The sequence below is a fragment of the Scyliorhinus canicula genome, chromosome 2 (genome assembly GCF_902713615.1).
Source record: "Scyliorhinus canicula chromosome 2, sScyCan1.1, whole genome shotgun sequence".
Lineage (NCBI taxonomy): Eukaryota > Metazoa > Chordata > Chondrichthyes > Carcharhiniformes > Scyliorhinidae > Scyliorhinus > Scyliorhinus canicula.
In genome coordinates this window covers 166,127,567-166,147,742 of record NC_052147.1, presented here as the reverse complement: position 1 = coordinate 166,147,742, position 20,176 = coordinate 166,127,567, and the positions used below count along the sequence as shown (strand labels likewise).

At 46.1% G+C, this 20,176-nt stretch overlaps 1 protein-coding gene across 2 annotated transcripts in view; it reads left to right on the top strand.

Annotated features, from left to right (window-relative positions):
• The first annotated feature begins 3,445 nt into the window (after positions 1 to 3,445).
• LOC119961268 (shugoshin 2-like) overlaps positions 3,446 to 20,176 on the top strand; it is a 48,302-nt gene continuing 31,571 nt past the window's right edge. For both annotated transcript variants that reach the window (XM_038788703.1, XM_038788701.1), the window contains exons 1-2: positions 3,446 to 3,549; positions 10,651 to 10,794. In XM_038788703.1, coding sequence (XP_038644631.1) covers positions 10,653 to 10,794 — 142 coding nt within the window. In that variant the 5' untranslated portion in view covers positions 3,446 to 3,549; positions 10,651 to 10,652. The remainder of the gene's footprint in view (positions 3,550 to 10,650; positions 10,795 to 20,176) is intronic.

Here is a 20,176-nt window from a genome sequence, read left to right as displayed (position 1 = left end):
CTAGCATATGAGGAACGGCTGGCGTTCCTGGGATTGTATTCATTGGAGTTCAGAAGGTTAAGGGGAGATCTAATAGAAACTTACAAGATAATACATAGCTTAGAAAGGATGGACGCAAAGAAACTGTTTCCGTTAGGCGAGGAGTCGAGGACCCGTGGGCACAGCCTTAGAATTAGAGGGGGTAAATTCAAAACAGAAATGCGGAGACATTTCTTCAGCCAGAGAGTGGTGGGCCTGTGGAATTCATTGCCGCAGAGTGCAGTGGAGGCCGGGACGCTAAATGGCTTCAAGGCAGAGATAGATAAATTCTTGATGTCGCGAGGAATTAAGGGCTATGGGGAGAATGCTGGGAGGTGGAGTTGAAATGCCCATCAGCCATGATTGAATGGCGGAGTGGACTCGATGGGCCGAATGGCCTTACTTCCACTCCTATGTCTTATGGTCTTATGGTCTTATACTCTCATCTCGTCATAATTGATAGTGCATCAGGAAACAAATCACAAGCAGCTTCAGATGCTTGCATCAAACCAAATTAGTTGGCTTGACAAAGACTTTAAAGTTTGTTGCTCATTCTTAGGTCTGTTCAGTCCTTAACTAAGAGCAGAGTTCCTGTATCTGGATATGTGGAGTTTATTCAAGGAACAGCTATTGCATGTTCTTGATAAGTACGTACCAGTCAGGCAGGGAGGAAGGGGTCGAGCGAGGGAACCGTGGTTTACCAAAGAAGTGGAATCTCTTGTTAAGAGGAAGAAGGAGGCCTATGTAAAGATGAGGCGTGAAGTTTCAGTTGGGGCGCTTGATATTTACAAGGAAGCGAGGAAGGATCTAAAGAGAGAGCTGAGACGAGCAAGGAGGGGACATGAGAAGTCTTTGGCAGGTAGGATCAAGGAAAACCCAAAAGCTTTCTATAGGTATGTCAGGAATAAAAGAATGACTAGGGTAAGAGTAGGGCCAGTCAAGGACAGTGGTGGGAAGTTGTGTGTGGAGGCTGAGGAGATAAGCGAGATACTAAATGAATACTTTTCGTCAGTATTCACTCAAGAAAAAGATAATATTGTGGAGGAGAATGCTGAGACCCAGGCTAATAGAATAGATGGCATTGAGGTGCGTAGGGAAGAAGTGTTGGCAATTCTGGACAAGGTGAAAATAGATAAGTCCCCGGGGCCGGATGGGATTTATCCTAGGATTCTCTGGGAAGCCAGGGAAGAGATTGCTGAGCCTTTGGCTTTGATTTTTAGGTCATCATTGGCTACAGGAATAGTGCCAGAGGACTGGAGGATAGCAAATGTGGTCCCTTTGTTCAAGAAGGGGAGTAGAGATAACCCCGGTAACTATAGGCCGGTGAGCCTAACGTCTGTGGTGGGTAAAGTCTTGGAGAGGATTATAAAAGATACGATTTATAATCATCTAGATAGGAATAATATGATTAGGGACAGTCAGCATGGTTTTGTGAAGGGTAGGTCATGCCTCACAAACCTTATCGAGTTCTTTGAGAGGGTGACTGAACAGGTAGACGAGGGTAGAGCAGTTGATGTGGTGTATATGGATTTCAGTAAAGCGTTTGATAAGGTTCCCCACGGTCGTCTATTGCAGAAAATACGGAGGCTGGGGATTGAGGGTGATTTAGAGATGTGGATCAGAAATTGGCTAGTTGAAAGAAGACAGAGAGTGGTGGTTGATGGGAAATGTTCAGAATGGAGTTCAGTTACGAGTGGCGTACCACAAGGATCTGTTCTGGGGCCGTTGCTGTTTGTCATTTTTATAAATGACCTAGAGGAGGGCGCAGAAGGATGGGTGAGTAAATTTGCAGACGACACTAAAGTCGGTGGAGTTGTAGACAGTGCGGAAGGATGTTGCAGGTTACAGAGGGACATAGATAGGCTGCAGAGCTGGGCTGAGAGGTGGCAAATGGAGTTTAATGTGGAGAAGTGTGAGGTGATTCACTTTGGAAAGAATAACAGAAATGCGGAATATTTGGCTAATGGTAAAATTCTTGGTAGTGTGGATGAGCAGAGGGATCTCGGTGTCCATGTACATAGATCCCTGAAGGTTGCCACCCAGGTTGATAGGGTTGTGAAGAAGGCCTATGGTGTGTTGGCCTTTATTGGTAGAGGGATTGAGTTCCGGAGCCATGAGGTCATGTTGCAGTTGTACAAAACTCTAGTACGGCCGCATTTGGAGTATTGCGTACAGTTCTGGTCGCCTCATTATAGGAAGGACGTGGAAGCTTTGGAACGGGTGCAGAGGAGATTTACCAGGATGTTGCCTGGTATGGAGGGAAAATCTTATGAGGAAAGGCTGATGGACTTGAGGTTGTTTTCGTTAGAGAGAAGAAGGTTAAGAGGTGACTTAATAGAGGCATACAAAATGATCAGAGGGTTAGATAGGGTGGACAGCGAGAGCCTTCTCCCGCGGATGGAGGTGGCTAGCACGAGGGGACATAGCCTTAAATTGAGGGGTAATAGATATAGGACAGAGGTCAGAGGTGGGTTTTTTACGCAAAGAGTGGTGAGGCCGTGGAATGCCCTACCTGCAACAGTAGTGAACATGCCAACATTGAGGGCATTTAAAAATTTATTGGATAAGCATATGGATGATAAGGGCATAGTGTAGGTTAGATGGCCTTTAGATTTTTTCCATGTCGGTGCAACATCGAGGGCCGAAGGGCCTGTACTGCGCTGTATCGTTCTATGTTCTATCTAGTCCATTTATTATCAACCATTTCCCCTGCAAAACATGCTTTTGTTGAGTAATCAATAAAGATGTGTGAGGAAATGAAATTTCTAACATCCAAGGAACTCAGTGGAGAACTAATAGCAATATCCAGTTCAAGGGGGCTTTTTGGTAAAAATCGTAACAAGGTTTAAGGAACAACCGCAGAACCCAATGTAGGAATTGAACACAATGATTCTTAGACTGAGAGCCCAACAAATAGGGGAAATTGATGCAAACAATTCGCTTTCAATGTTATGGTTACGTGCGGATATCCCGGGCAATGTAATTTGCAGGAGATGGATAGAGCACAAAACAAACTGGCCCACACCATCATGTGAAGAACATGGTAGCAGAAGCCCAGTGCTGTGGCTCAGCTCCTCCCAGCATATTGCCAGTTGGTTTTGATGCTGGCGTCACATGCCTGCATCGACACACCGGAAATAACCGCCTCATTACCACGTGAACAAGGGTAGCCAATCAAAAGTGTCTATTCACGGCCGCCTCACCACCCGCCCCCCCCCCCCCCCCCCAGAAACCACATTTCGCCAATAGAAACGGAGGACTGGCCTCCACGCATCCCCTCACGCGCTGCTCTCGGATTAACCAATGAAAGTGCCTGCTGCCGGCAGCCGTCTGCGCGTGCGCTCTGCTTCACCAATCAGAATCATTGTATTTTTAAATTTTGGGGTCTGTGCCGCGCGGAGGAAAATTCCAACCGGCGGCGCAGGGCGAGAGAGAGGAGGAGAGGGGGATAGACAGGAGGGGAAAGCGAAGGCTCTGAACAGGCGTGTGTATGAGCATTCAGTCACGGCCATTATCTTCGCGTTTGCAAAGGTAAATTTCACCCCTCAGTTTGATTTGTGATTAATGGAAAACAAGGAGGTGGCAGATGAATTGAACAGATATTTTGCCTCGGTGTTCACTAGAGGAACTAAGCAAAATACTGTGGATGCTAGCATCTGAAACAAGAACAATCCCTGACAAGATGCTGCCAGACCTGTTGAGTTTTGGGTGCTCCCTTGGTAATATTTATGTGGCTGGTTTAGCTCACTGGGCTAAATTGCTGGCTTTTCAAGCAACCCAGCACGGTTCGATTCCCATACCAGCCTCCCCGGACAGGCGCCGGAATGTGGCGACTAGGGGCTTTTCACAGTAACTTCATTGAAGCCTACTCGTGATAATAAGTGATTTTCATTTCATTTCATTTTTCCAACATTCTCTGTTCTTGTTTCGTGATTGCAGAATCGTAGAATCCCCACAGTGCGGAAAGCAGCCATTGAGTCTGCACTGGCGCTTTGAAAGACCGAATTTCTCCCCCCCCCCCCCCCCCCATTCCTGTAACCCTACTCTAAGGGGGCATGGCCAATCCATGTAACCTGTACATCTTTGGACTACAGGAGGAAACCGGGGCACCCGGAGGAAACCCACGCAGTCACAGGGAGAATGTAAACTCCAACACAGTCACCCAATGTTGGAATCCACCTAGGGTGGTGAGGGAGCAGTGCTAACCACTGTGCTGTCCAAAAATGGAGGGCACAACATCCCAGAAGCAGTGATAAATCTGGATTTGGATGGGGATGGAGAAACTCAGGAAAATTACAATCATTAGAGAAGTAAATTGTTATCTGTCTTGATGGACTTCATCCTCAGGTCTTAGAAGAAGTGGTTAGTGCAATAGTTGATGCACTGATTTTAATTTTCCAAGACTCTAGATTCAGGGTAGGTCCCATTAGATTGGAAAATAGCAACTGTAACTCCACTATTCAAAAAGGGGAGGAAAAGTGAAAATGGTAGACTACAGGCCAGTTAGCCTAATGTCTGTCGTAGGGAAAATGTTAGAAGCTATTAAAGAAATTATAGCAGGGCACTTGGATAAGCTCAATAACTCAGACAGAGTCAACATGGCTTTGTGGAAGGAGAATCATGTTTACCAACTTAGAGGAGTATTTTGAGGAATGCCCTGTGCTGTGGATGAAAGGGAACTGATGGATGTACTGTACTTGGGTTACATTAAAGATTACAGCAGAAAATAAAAGTTCACAGTATAGGGTAACATTGGCATAGATAGAAGATTGGCTGGCTAACAGAAAGCAGAGAGTAGGTATAAATGGACCTTTGTCAGGTTAGCAAAATGTAATGAATGGTGTGCCACAGAGATCAATGCTGGGAACTCAGCTGTTTACAATTTATATAAACGATTTTGATGGGGTGGTTGTAAAATTTACTGATGACAGATGACTTGTGAAGAGGACATAAGGAGGCTACAAAAATATGTAAATAGGTTAAGTGGGCAGAGCTCTGGCAAATTGAGTATAATGTGGGGAAATGTGAAATTATACATTTGGCACAATGAATAAAAGAGAAGCATATTACCTAAATGATAGGGTGTAGGGGGTGCCTCAGTACATGAATGACAAAAGGTTAGTATCCAGGTAGCTACAGCAAGTAACTAAGAAAGCTAATAGAATGTTATTAATATGAGGGGAGTTGAATACAGAAGTAGGGAGGTTGAACTTCACTGAAATAGGGGACTGGATACATTACCTTACAGTCATGTGTGTCATATATAGTTGAGGCCAAGGTACTGAACCTTGCCACACAGAAGCATTAATAGAACATAGAACGATACAGCACAGTACAGGCCCTTCCGCCCTCGATGTTGCACCGACATGGAAAAAAACTAAAGGCCATCTAACCTACACTATGCCCTTATCATCCATATGCTTATCCAATAAACTTTTAAATGCCCTCAATGTTGGCGAGTTCACTACTGTTGCAGGTAGGGCATTCCACGGCCTCGCCACTCTTTGCGTAAAAAACCCACCTCTGACCTCTGTCCTATATCTATTACCCCTCAATTTAAGGCTATGTCCCCTCGTGCTAGCCACCTCCATCCGCGGGAGAAGGCTCTCGCTGTCCATCCTATCTAACCCTCTGATCATTTTGTATGCCTCTATTAAGTCACCTCTTAACCTTCTTCTCTCTAACGAAAACAACCTCAAGTCCATCAGCCTTTCCTCATAAAATATTCCCTCCATACCAGGCAACATCCTGGTAAGTCTCCTCTGCACCCGTTCCAAAGCTTCCACGTCCTTCCTATAATGAGGCGACCAGAACTGTACGCAATACTCCAAATGCGGCCGTACTAGAGTTTTGTACAGCTGCAACATGACCTCATGGCTCCGGAACTCAATCCCTCTACCAATAAAGGCCAACACACCATAGGCCTTCTTCACAACCCTATCAACCTGGGTGGCAAATTTCAGGGATCTATGTACATGGACACCGAGATCCCTCTGCTCATCCACACTACCAAGAATTTTACCATTAGCCAAATATTCCTCATTCCTGTTATTCTTTCCAAAGTGAATCACCTCACACTTCTCCACATTAAACTCCATTTGCCACCTCTCAACCCAGCTCTGCAGCTTATCTATGTCCCTCTGTAACCTGCAACATCCTTCCGCACTGTCTACAACTCCACCGACTTTAGTGTCGTCTGCAAATTTACTCACCCATCCTTCTGCGCCCTCCTCTAGGTCATTTATAAAAATGACAAACAGCAACGGACCCAGAACAGATCCTTGTGGTACGCCACTCATAACTGAACTCCATTCTGAACATTTCCCATCAACTACCACTCTCTGTCTTCTTTCAACTAGCCAATTTCTGATCCACATCTCTAAATCACCCTCAATCCCCAGCCTCCGTATTTTCTGCAATAGCCGACCGTGGGGAACCTTATCAAACGCTTTACTGAAATCCATATACACCACATCAACTGCTCTACCCTCGTCTACCTATTCAGTAACCTTCTCAAAGAACTCGATAAGATTTTTGAGGCATGACCTACCCTTCATAAAACCATGCTGCCTATCCCTAATCATATTATTCCTATCTAGATGATTCTAAATCGTATCTTTTATAATACTCTCCAAGACTTTACCCACCACAGATGTTAGGCTCACCGGCCTATAGTTACCAGGGTTATCTCTATTCCCCTTCTTGAACAAAGGGACCACATTTGCTATCCTCCAGTCCTCTGGCACTATTCCTGTAGCCAATGATGACCTAAAAATCAAAGCCAAAGGCTCAGCAATCTCTTCCCTGGCTTCCCAGAGAATCCTAGGATAAATCCCATCAGGCCCCGGGGACTTATCTATTTTCACCTTGTCCAGAATTGCCAACACTTCTTTCCTATGCACCTCAATGCCATCTATTCTAATAGCCTGGGTCTCAGCATTCTCCTCCACAATATTATCTTTTTCCTGAGTGAATACTGACGAAAAGTATTCATTTAGTATCTCGCTTATCTCCTCAGCCTCCACACACAACTTCCCACCACTGTCCTTGACTGGCCCTACTCTTACCCTAGTCATTCTTTTATTCCTGACATACCTATAGAAAGCTTTTGGGTTTTCCTTGATCCTACCTGCCAAAGATTTCTCATGTTCCCTCCTTGCTCGTCTTAGCTCTCTCTTTAGATCCTTCCTCGCTTCCTTGTAACTATCAAGCGCCCCAACTGAAACTTCCCGCCTCATCTTCACATAGGCCTCCTTCTTCGTCTTAACAAGAGATTCCACTTCTTTGGTAAACCACGGTTCCCTCGCTCGACCCCTTCCTCCCTGCCTGACTGGTACGTACTTATCAAGAACATGAAATAGCTGTTCCTTGAACAAGCTCCACATATCCAGTGTGCCCAACCCTTGCAGCCTACTTCTCCAACCTACACATCCTAAGTCATGTCTAATGGCATCATAATTGCCCTTCCCCCAGCTATAACTCTTGCCCTGCGGGTTATACTTATCCCTTTCCATCACTAACGTAAAGGTCACCGAATTGTGGTCACTGTTTCCAAAGTGCTCACCTACCTCCAGATCTAACACCTGGCCTGGTTCATTACCCAAAACCAAATCCAATGTGGCCTCGCCTCTTGTTGGCCTGTCAACATATTGTGTCAGGAAACCCTCCTGCACACATTGTACAAAGAACGACCCATCTAATGTACTCGAACTGTATCTTTTCCAGTCAATATTTGGAAAGTTAAAGTCTCCCATAACAACTACCCTGTTACTTCGCTCTTTTCCAGAATCATCTTCGCCATCCTTTCCTCTACATCCCTAGAACTATTAGGTGGCCTATAGAAAACTCCCAACAGGGTGACCTCTCCTTTCCTGTTTCTAACCTCAGCCCATACTACCTCGGAAGAAGAGTCCCCATCTAGCATCCTTTCCGTCACCGTAATACTGTCCTTGACTAGCAGCGCCACACCTCCCCCTCTTTTGCCCCCTTCTCTGAGCTTACTAAAACACCTAAACCCCGGAACCTGCAACAACCATTCCTGTCCCTGCTCTATCCATGTCTCTGAAATGACCACAACATCGAAGTCCCAGGTACCAACCCATGCTGCCAGTTCCCCTATCTTATTTCATATACTCCTGGCATTGAAGTAGACACGCTTCAAACCACCTACCTGAACACTGGCACCCTCCTGCGAAGTCAAATCTGTGCTCCTGACCTCTATACTCTCAATCTCCCGTACCCCAAAACTACAATCCAGGTTCCCATGCCCCTGCTGAATTAGTTTAAACCCCCCCAAAGAGCACTAACAAATCTCCCCCCCAGGATATTGGTGCCCCTCAGGTTCAGATGTAGACCATCCTGTCTATAGAGGTCCCACCTTCCCCAGAAAGAGCCCCAGTTATCCAGAAATCTGAATCCCTCCCGCCTGCACCATCCCTGTAGCCACGTGTTTAATTGCTCTGTCTCCCTATTCCTCGTCTCACTATCACGTGGCACGGGCAACAACCCAGAGATAACAACTCTGTTTGTTCTCGCTCTGAGCTTCCATCCTAGCTCCCTAAAGGCCTGCCTGACATCCTTGTCCCCTTTCCTACCTATGTCGTTAGTGCCAATGTGGACTACGACTTGGGGCTGCTCCCCCTCCCCCTTAAGGACCCGAAAAACACGATCCGAGACATCACGTACCCTTGCACCTGGGAGGCAACATACCAAACGTGAGTCTCTCTCGCTCCCACAAAATCTCCTATCTGTGCCCCTGACTATTGAGTCCCCAATTACTAATGTTCTACTCCTTTCCCCCCTTCCCTTCTGAGCAACAGGGACAGACTCCGTGCCAGAGGCCCGTACCCCATGGCTTACCCCTGGTAAGTCCCCCCCCCCCCACAAGTATCCAAAGCGGTATACTTGTTACTCAGGGAAACGACCGCAGGGGGTCCCTGCACTGACTGCTTCTTCCCAGTCCCTCTTACAGTTACTCATCTATCTCCAGTCTTTGGTGTAACTACTTCCCTGAAGCTCCTATCTATGACTCCCTCTGCCTCCCGAATGATCCGAAGTTCATCCAGCTCAAGCTCCAGATCCCTAACACAGTTTTTGAGGAGCTGGAGTTGGGTGCACTTCCCACAGATGAAATCAGCAGGGACACTGACGGCGTCCCTCACCTCAAACATTCTGCAGGAGGAGCATTGTACTGCCTTCCCTGACATCACCTCTAGATTTAAAAAAAAACAAGAAAAAGAAAAAGAAAGGAAGAGCTTACCTGATATTCCCTCAAACCCTGCTGCCGCTGAAAGGTAAGCAAATTTAAAGGCACTCACTCACCTTCACGACAGGCCCCTGCTCCCGCTTCCCAACAACCGTGGTCACTTGACAAAAAGCTGTCACTTGACAACAGCCCCTCCACAAACCATGTTTGGGGTAGCGGTCATAAAGGCTCAAGGGGCTAGAAATCATATTTTTAAAACCCTTTTGTCTCTGAGCACCAGAGAAGGTTTGACATGAAATGATGGTACATTGTAATTACAGCCTGTAATATTAAGCTGATCTGTGTTGCACTTTGTGTATTACAAATTTTGAAATGTAACATGTATTCACAATTCTGTGGAATAAATTATAATTTCGGAGGAAAGAAATGGACAGACTGGGCCTCTATTCTCTTTCACAGCCTTCTAATCAAGATTCTGTCTATTCCATTCCCCCCAAAATATTACTTATTAAAACAAATTATGAATACACAATGTAGAGAGAACCAGGTGGAGTTTTAAAAGGTAGGTCATGCTTGATTGAATTTTTTGAACAGATATCCAAACAAGTGGACACAAATGTTGGTTGTTTTTTTTACTTTCAGAAGCTGATTTTAGTAATATAGAGGGTTAGTATAAATTTACAAAGATATTAATAAACTAAAGGGCAAAAACTGTGACTAATTGATTCAGTGGAGGCAAATGTGAGGTCACCCACAAGGTTAGAATGGGCTTTGCTCTAGAGGCTAGAAACAGTGGAGTCCAAAGAGACTGGGATGGGGATTCGTGGGGGTGGTGTCAATGAACAGCTATAAAATATAATCAAAAAGGCTTCCCTAGTATGTGGAGGGTTTGAAAATACATTTTCAGGCAAAGGCAAAGAGTTTGGAACTAATTTCTGCAAATTGAAATTACTCGATCACTTAATTTTAAATCCGTAATTAATAGATTTTTGTTGAGCAAATATATTAAGGGATATGGGGCAAAGGCAGGTATTTGGCGTTGCGTCGCAGAACAGCCATGACCTCATTTAATAGTGGAAGAAGCGAGAGAACATAACGTGGCCAATTCCCTGATGTACATTCCTTCCTATAAATCACTTTTAACATTATTTTCCACGACAACCTGCCCCACTTTCAGCTAGCTGTGATTTCAGCTTATGGGACTTTGCGCCACCATTATATCAGGAAGGGTAGTGATATTGATTAATATCATGAGCCCTGATATTGATTAATTATGTTGTGCAGTCTATGTAATTGTATGGACAAGTGGAATTGTCATATTAATATTTGTAATAAGTGAGTATTTTCCTTTCTTTGTACCACTTGGATTGTTTATTTTGTGCAAGTGTGGGATTACACAATGTTAAAGTGATGTATTTTTCTTTAAGGTATGGAAAGTGAAGCGATGAATGCAACTGTATCCACCAGCCATTTGGACTTCTCTGGAAAAATGAAGGAACGACGCAATGGTATTTTGAAAAAGACAAAGTACAATGCATCTCTGATCTCTAAGATTAAGACCAAGATTCTTAGTAAGTGTTCTATTTTCCTCGATTCTGCTAGTTTCTGCACATCTCTCAGACCTTGTCTTCAACCTGACTTTGCTCAATCCATTAATGCAACAATCTATTGGTCTTTGCATTCAAGTTAAAAATTCTGATTTAGAAATGAGTAAGTTTTAAGCATCCAAACTAGAAATATCATAAATCATGTAAATAAAACAGAACAAAATATAAGTGAGTGTTTTTGTCATGTACTCTTTAAAAGGTTTTCCATAAAGTCACTCATGAGCAATGTGTTGTGTGTGTCTATGTATTTTTTTACTCCTTGGAGTGAGTAACTCAATTTAAAAATAACCCAGCAGCAAAACCATAATATTTAAAAAGGAAAAAGTTAGCTTCTTTCACACTATTGCTCAAAGTTAGCTTCTTTCACACTATTACTCTGGAAGTTACTGAAGAAGAGATAGTCACTGATACACACAAAGATTAGTTACAGAAGAAGATAATATAATGCTTGTAAAAATTGGCTAAGTTCTGTGCCTATTGTTCAGTGGAGGCCTAATATGTTTGAAGTTGAGATGTTGCGTTGACTGAAGTTAAGGTCTATATTGCAGGGTTGTCTGTGCAGCTGTGAGCTCTGAGATGCAGAGGGATCTGGGTGCTTGAATCGCAAAAGGTTAATATGTAGGTGCAGCAAGTAATTGACAAAGCTAATAGAATGGTATAATTTTTTTAAATGTATTTTTATTTAAGTTTTCAAATTTTTACAAATATTGTATCGAAAGAAAAAGAGAGAAAAAAGCCATAGGTATCAATGCAAAAGAGGTGCAACATAACAGAAGTTATTACAAGCTAAAGAATAACTAAGACCGAATGGAGTCGGGAACAAACTCCATGGATACAAGATCCATCTGCAACGAAACCGGATACAGCCAACAACACAGAATGTTGCATCATACCCATAGCTACAGAGGAATAAAAAACCGTGAACTCCAGAACTAAGGGGGAATTACACTGATACCCACAATGCAATCCAACTTCCTTCCAGGTCCAGGACAGAGTAGACGACCATCGTATAACATTACGTCTGCCTGTGCCTAATAAGAAAAACACTGATACTGCGAAACTAAGTTAAAAGAAAAAGTTATTTAAAAAGACCCAAAACTGGTTGGCTCAAATTGGGAGACATTCCTCGATCACAGCGAGGACAAACTAACACGACCGACTCGAAAGCTCCACCCTTCGCCCTGCTCTGACTCTGCCCATCTTCTAAGCGAGACGGGGGGGCGGTAACAAAAAGCACCTCCCTCCTGCCACCACAAAAATTGTTAGACAATATAAGGTCCAAATAGGATAACGACCGTCCACAAGTCCCACATTCAACATTCGGCTTGACATGATGTAAACTTGTTAAGTCAGGATAAACAATGGGACAGGGCATCACACCCACATTATTCACTTCCCTGTAAACAGAAAAAATTGACAACGTTTTGCAGACAGCAACGTGATCAGGGAGCAAAGTCCAGGATAATAACCAATATGCAGAAATGCATGGCAGCTCTCAGGATAAAGAATTCTTCACTGGTGCATGAAGAAAGTTTTCCCTGACCCTAGTTGCCCTTGAGAAGGTGGTGATGAGCCGTCATCTTGAACCCCTCCAGACCCTGAGGTGCAGATACACCCACAGTGCTGTTAGGGAGGGAATTGCAGGATTTTGACTCCGCAACAGTGAAGGTTCTTTTGCCTGTTTCCTTAAATCTGCACTCGATTATTTACCTTTCTCCACTGGAAACATTTTCTCTTGTTTACTCTTCAAAATCACCTCATCATTTTGAATATTATCAGATTTGCCTTAATCTTATCTCCTTTAGGAAGAACAGCCTTAGCTTCTCGAGTCTGTCCAGATAACTGATGTCTGCCATCGCTGATAATTCTAGTAAATCGGCTCAGTACCCATTGTAAAGCATTGACTTACTTCGTAAAGTGTGGTTCCCGGAATTGGCCACATTATGAGAGTTGGGCCCCAACCAGTATTTTATAAAGGTTTAACATGACTTCCCTGCTCAGTTCCTCGATTTGTAAAACCCATGTGCTTTTTGAAACTACCTTCTGCCACTTTCTAAATGCTCCTCTACATGTATCCTCTGAGCTCCTGGACCCTGCATTAAAATTGTTTATAGTTTAGATTGTCTTCCCTTAATATTCCTGCCAAAATGAAACACTGCACACTGTGTATTAAATTTTGCATGTTAACTTTCATTTACAATGGGGACTTCAGGTGGCGGCAAGTAGGAGGCGGTCGCACGCTGGGTAGCTCCTGCTCGAGGCTCAATGTTGTGGAACTTAATGCCCGGTCCCAGGGGCAATTTTTAAACAAACAGGTGCAGGAAGACATCAGGAAGGAGGGGGTTGTCTAACACTAGGAAGAAGTGAAGATTCTCTGTCGAAAGAAAGGGTCAGCCCGGTAGCCGGGAAGATGGCAGAAAAGATGACCCAAGGTGATGGCTGTAAAAAAGTTTACTAAACACATGGAGATGATGGCGGAAATGAAAGTATTGGTGGAGGAGGCGATTGCCCCGGTGAAGGTGGCGGTGTCAAAGACATCGGCCGAGGTGCGAGGGTAAGGAGAGAAGCTGAAGGGGGTGGAGGAGGCTTTGTCACAGCATAGCGACCAGTTCACCTCGATGGGTGAGATGCTTTAGAAGGAGGTGGAGGTCAACAAAAGTCTGAGAGCGAAGGTGGAGGACCTGGAAAATAGATCTAGGTGGCAGAACCTACGAATTGTGGGTCTGCCCGAAGGGGTGGAGGGCCCGAGGCCAACTGAGTACTTTGCCAAGATGTTGGTGGAGCTGCTGGGGGAAGGGGGCGACCTCTCCCGATACGAACTGGATCGGGCTCATCGGTTGTTGAGGCCTAAACTGAAGGCAAATGAGTAATAATTTGTTTTCACAGGTACCATGCGAAGGAGAAGGTCGGGTTAGGCGAAGTGGAAGCGGGGTGGGCTGGAGCTGGTATATGCATATACTAGGACTTGACCGTGAAGGAGACAGGCTGCCATCGGTTGACCGAAGGTGGCAGTGTACAACAGTGGCGGTGGTTTGATGTAGTCTATCCAGCGAAGTTGAGGGTGACTGACAACTCAAAAGACTTTTACTTCAAGACGGTGGAGGCGGCGGATGCTTTTGTGAAGGCAGAGAAACTTGAGTAGAAATGAGAAACGGGACTGAGGTTAGGTCTTGGACCGAGGGTGGGGGGGGGGGGGAGGGGGGGGGGAGAGATGTATATAGTTCTATTTTGTGTTGTTATTTATGATTCATGGGTGAGAGGTTGCCCGTTCAGGTAGGGTAGGAGTTGGAATTTTTTGCAATGCCGGTTTTCTGGGGTTTGTGTGTTTGCACTGGGTTTGGTTGTTTAACGGGAATTTATTTGTTTTTGGGACTGGGCATGGGGGAGGGGATTGGGAGGAGGGAGGCCTGGGTAGAGGCCTCCACACCAGCTAGCTTAAGTTGAGAAGTGTGGTGGGGGGAGGGCCTGCGGTCATCAGAGCCTGGTCGAACAGATTTCGATGGACCTGGGAGGTGTGAAAAGTGGAGGGAGGTGATCGATACTGGGAGAGGTATTTTCAAGAGGAAGTGGATGAAGGAATTCTGGGAGGGGGTAGGAGTTTGATGGCAACAATGGGACGGGCGGGCGAGTTCCAGGGTCCAAAGTTATGCGGATAGGAGGGAGGGGGCGGGGTGGTGCGAGTTGCGAGAGCCCCTGGTCAGAATAGTAACGTGGAACGTAAGGAGTTTGGGAGGGGCACGGGATGAGATCAAGGGTGTTTGCACATCTAAAAAGCTTAATGGCTGATGTTGCCATGTTACATCAGATCCACCTGAAGGTGAGGGGCCAGGTGAGGCTCAGGAAGGGTTGGGTGAGCCAAGTATTTCATTCAGGGTTCGCCAGCAGGGCTTAGGGTGTAGCGGTGTTGGTGAGTAAGAGGGTGACGTTCCAGGTAGAGAAGGTGGTCATGGGGCAGATATGTAATAGTAACAGGGTTGTTGCAGGGGAAGTTGGTGGTGCTGGCGAGTGTGTACGGCCCTAATTGGGATGAAGCAATATTTGTGAGGAAGGTGCTAGAGGCGATCCCGGACTTGGACTCACACGTGCTAATAGTGTGAGGGGATTGGAATATGGTGCAAGAGCCAAGGATGGACAAGTCGCAGCGCGCTCGGGGGGGTTTTGGGTTTATGAGGGAGATAGGAGGAGTGGACCCGTGGAAGTTCTTGCACCCGAGGGAGCGGAAGTGCTCCCCAGCTCACGATATATATTCGAGGATAGACTTTTTTGTGGCAGGGAAGGCATTGTTGGCTGTGATTGGGGGATCAGAGTACTCAGCGATAGCAATTTCAGGCCATGTTCCGCACTGGGTGATGTGGTCCTGGAGAGGGGGGGGGTAGCTCAGAGGCCAGGATGGAGAATGGACGCAGGGTTGTTGGGGGACCGAAGCTTCTGTGAGAAGATCGGGAAAGTGATTGAGGAGTACTGGGGAAATATCACATGGGGTATGGGAAACCCTGCAGGCGGTAATGAGGGGGGAGGTGATATCTCTTAAGGCCAAGATAGATGAGGCAGAGAGGGAGGAGCATCAAAGGCTGGTGGAGGAGATGGGCCAGGAGTGGAGGGGCTGCCATTTTGCAGGCAGCAACCCATTTCAGGTACTTGGGGGTGCTCCGTAGGTACAATTTTACTAGCTTGGTGGGGAGGGTGAAAGTTGGCTTGGCAAATGGGATAACCTCACTCTGTCATTGGTGGGCGGGTGCAGGTGATTAAAATTACTGTGTTGCTGTGATTTTTGTTTTTGTTTCAGTGTTTTTACCTACCAGTCTTTTTACCTACGGCATTCTTCACGGAAGTGGAAAAATGGGGGTGGGGGGGGGATGTCAGATCAGGAGGGTGGTCCTACAGAGCGGACGGCAAGCAGGGGGCTGGGCCTCCCAAATTTACTGCACTATTATCAGCCGGCGAACTTGGAAAAGGTGAGACGTTGGGTCTGGGGGATGGAGAGGGGAGAGAGTACCGATGGATTAGAATGGAGGAACGTCTGTGTAAGGGGTCGTGTTTGGGGATGCTGGTAACGGCCCTGGGCAAGTACTCTGGGAGACCTGTGGTGGTGGCAATGCTGAAGATTTGGAGGCAGTTGAGGCAGCACTTTAAGTTGGGGGCTGGGTCAGGGGAGATGCCGGTCAGGGGGAATCACAGGTTTTTGCTGGGGAGGCTGGATAGGATGTTTCGGAGATGGAGGAGAGGGAGATCACGATATTAAAAGACCTGTTCCGGAGGGACATTTTGCGAGGTTGGAAGAGTTGGTGGAGAAGTATGGACTGGGGCAAGGGGAAGGGTTTCAGTAACTGCAGCTCCAAAACTTTGCAAAGAAGGAGGTTCCGAGCTTCCAGATAGCGCCAGCCCCCTCGTTGTTGGAAGAGATATTAATGGCAGGGGGATTGGAGAAGGGGGTGGTGTCGGCGATTTATGGGAAGATTCTGGAGGAGGACGGGGTGTCATTGGCAGGGAAGAAGAGTTGTGGGAGGTAATGAAAGAGTTTCTGGTGTGAGGTGCTACGAAGCGTGAAAGCCTCAACCTCGTACGCGAAGATCGTATATAGGGCGCACCTTACAAGGGCGAGGATGAGCCGACTGTTCCACTGAGGGAGTGGAGGTTGTCTGTGAACGGGTTGGGAGAGGCCTCGCAAATCATGTACATGTTTTGGTCCTGTCCAAAGCTGGAGAGGTATTGGAGGGTGGCATCATCTCGGGGGTACTACATGTGGACATGGAACCGGGTCCCTTAGAGGCCATTTTCGGGGTGCTGGGGCAAATGTTTTACCCTTTGCCTCGCTGATTCCTTGTAGACGGGCCCTGTTGGAGTGGAGGTCAACTTCCCCACCCTTGAGCTGAGGGGGATGAAGGAGGGATTCTACAATTCATGGGACTGTTTATTGTGCACTTTCGGGAACTGGTTTCCGTTGAACATTGGGTGGTTTGGGTTACAGTTTTGTTAACCGTTACGTGGAATGTACAAATGGATGTATTGGATTGTATATTGAGGGGGTTTTTATTTCTGGGGGATTGTTACCCTGTTTGTTTTTGTCTTTTCTTTTGTTATTTATTTGATATAAATGTTCAGAATGAAAAGATTTTTAAAAACCTAAATCTGCAATGTCACCAGTCTGCTCTCTTTTGTTCACTACATTTCCAATTAGTACCAGCAGAGGGAGGGTTGCTCCATATTTTAATAAAACCTTGGAGCCCAACTGTGTTATTGTGGCCAATTATTTTTATGCATGTTAATATAAATTCCCATATCCAGAATTTTATGTTAGAAATTGTCACCTTGTATTTAGACCTTTCAGCCAGGGCTTCAGTTGATAGAAGGGATTCATTTTTGAAGCATCACCAGTTTACATAAGCAATTGTCAATGTAAATATGGAGCTACAAAATTCTTAAAGAAAAAGTTGAAGAAAAGCACACAAATATGAGATTTTAACTATTGGGGATTTTGTTTTGTGGCATGGCAGACAGCAAGTGGGAGAAATTAGTTAATATTTTACCTGTCACTGTCTTTGTTTTTGCTCAATAGTCTGCCTCTCCCGAATCTGTTATCTCTTTACTATCTTACTTTTCTTGTGTGTGTGTCTCTCTCTCTGTTTGCCATTTTCTTTTATTTCAATTCTGATATTGGAGTGATATGGTGTAATGGGGAAAGGGTTATAGACTCGGGATGCATTGAGGTTGCAGGAAACAAAATCACATTTACAGCAGCTACTGCCATCCTACTTCCTCTCCAACTCTCCAACCACAATGCTTCTCCCCTGATCTGCCCCACACTGTACCATATCGTGTTCCCTGAACTGGCCTGCTGTTCATTTCCTTCCCTGCTGCATTATTGCCCGTACCACTTCCCACTCGCATTCTTTGAAAGATCAAACTAAAACTTTTTGATACACGTTTTGACAACCTATGTGATACACCATGATAGCTTGATTAGAATTTCCACGATAAATCTCTAATCTGCTAATTTTTCCCATCACTCTTGTGGTTATTATTATTATTGCCCTCAATTTAATCTACTACAATGTTGCAAAGCAAACATTTTCCTGCAGCTGATTAGATCATTATTTTCATACCTATTTTAGTAAACCAATCTGCGTTAAACTCTGAAAGCAGTTCCACAAGTGCCCATGTAGAAATGGCCCCACTAATATAGAACATAGAACAGTACAGCACAGAACAGGCCCTTCGGCCCTCGATGTTGTGCCGAGCAATGATCACCCTACTCAAACCCACGTATCCACCCTATACCCGTAACCCAACAACCCCCCCCCCCCCCCCCCAACCTTACTTTTTAGGACACTACGGGCAATTTAGCATGGCCAATCCACCTAACCCGCACATCTTTGGACTGTGGGAGGAAACCGGAGCACCCGGAGGAAACCCACGCACACACGGGGAGGACGTGCAGACTCCACACAGACAGTGACCCAGCCAGGAATCGAACCTGGGACCCTGGAGCTGTGAAGCATTTATGCTAACCACCATGCTACCGTGCTGCCCCTACATTGACACAAAAGTCCTATTTAACTAAAGAATTATTTTGAAGGTTACATAGATTGTGAGCTGTCCACTAGTTATGTTTGGCCATTCCCCTGTAACTGTCTCCCAACCGTGTGTTTTTCCTAAAAGAATTGAATCGCTCCAAAATACATGCTTATCTGGGAAGATTCACACTTAGGATAGACTTAACTTGTTTTTCTTGAATTCTGTTTTCTTTCTTGGAAATAACAGCATATTTCAAGTCCGTTCTACAATGTTGGGGCAGCACGGTAGTATGGTGGTTAGCATAAATGCTTCACAGCTCCAGGGTCCCAGGTTCGGTTCCAGGCTGGGTCACTGTCTGTGCGGAGTCTGCAAGTCCTCCCCGTGTGTGCGTGGGTTTCCTACGGGCGCTCCGGTTTCCTCCCACAGTCCAAAGATGTGCGGGTTAGGTGGATTGGCCATGCTAAATTGCCCGTAGTGTCCTTAAAAGTAAGGTTAAGGGGGGAGGGTTGTTGGGTTATGGGTATAGGTTGGATACGTGGGTTTGAGTAGGGTGATCATTGCTCGGCACAACATCGAGGGCCGAAGGGCCTGTTCTGTGCTGTACTGTTCTATGTTCTAATGTGTCCCACTTGTAATTGTTCTGAATTCAGCACATTTCCTTCCTGCAAGCAGTGACACGGTGGTTAGCACTGCTGCCTCACAGCTCCAGAGACCCGGGTTTAATTCCAGGCCTGGATGACTATGGCGATAGGATGGGGGAGTGGGCCTAGGTGGAGTGCAGACTCTTTTTTAAAAAAATAATTTTTATCGAAATTTTTGAAAAATGTATAACAGCAAAACAATTATAATAACAATAAGAAACCCCCCACCCCCCCAAACCCGTAACAACGCATATAACAAGCCCCCACCCCCCCCCCAAACCTGATGAACAACAAAATAAATTATAAATAAATTAAATTTAACATAAACAATGAACCCTCCCCCCCGGGTTGCCGCTGCTGCTGACCTAATTCCCTATCGTTGAGCCAGAAAGTCGAGGAAAGGCTGCCACCGCCTAACAAATCCTTGTACCGAACCCTCAGGGCGAATTTGACCTTCTCCAACTTAATGAATCCCGCCACGTCATTGATCCAGGTCTCCACGCTTGGGGGTCTCGCATCTTTCCATTGCAACAAGATCCTCCACCGGGCTACTAGGGACGCAAAGGCCAAAACACCGGCCTCTTTCACCTCCTGCACTCCCGGGCTCCACCCCAACCCCAAATATCGCGAGTCCCCAGCCTGGCTTGACCCTGGACCCTACCACCCTCGACACCGTCCTCGCCACCCCCTGCCAGAATTCCCCCAGTGCCGGGCATGCCCAAAACACATGGGCATGGTTCGCTGGGCTCCCTGAACACCTAATGCACCTGTCCTCACCCCAAAAAACCTGCTCATCCTTGTCCCGGACATATGAGCCCTGTGCAGTACCTTGAACTGGATGAGGCTAAGCCTCGCACATAAAGAGGAGGAGTTCACCCTCTCCAGGGCGTTTGCCCATGTCCACTCCTCAATCTGCTGCCCCAGCTCCACTTCCCACTTAGCCTTCAGCTCCTCTACCGACGCCTCCTCCACCTCCTGCATCACCTGGTAGATGTCAGACACCTTTCCATCCCCGACCCACACCCTCGAAAGCACCCTATCCCTTACCCCCCGCGGGGGCAGCAAAGGGAACCCCTCCACCTGCCGCCTCGCAAACGCCTTGACCTGAAAGTACCTGAACATATTCCCCGGGGGGAGCTCAAACTTCTCCTCCAGCTCACCCAGGCTCGCAAACCTCCCGTCAATGAACA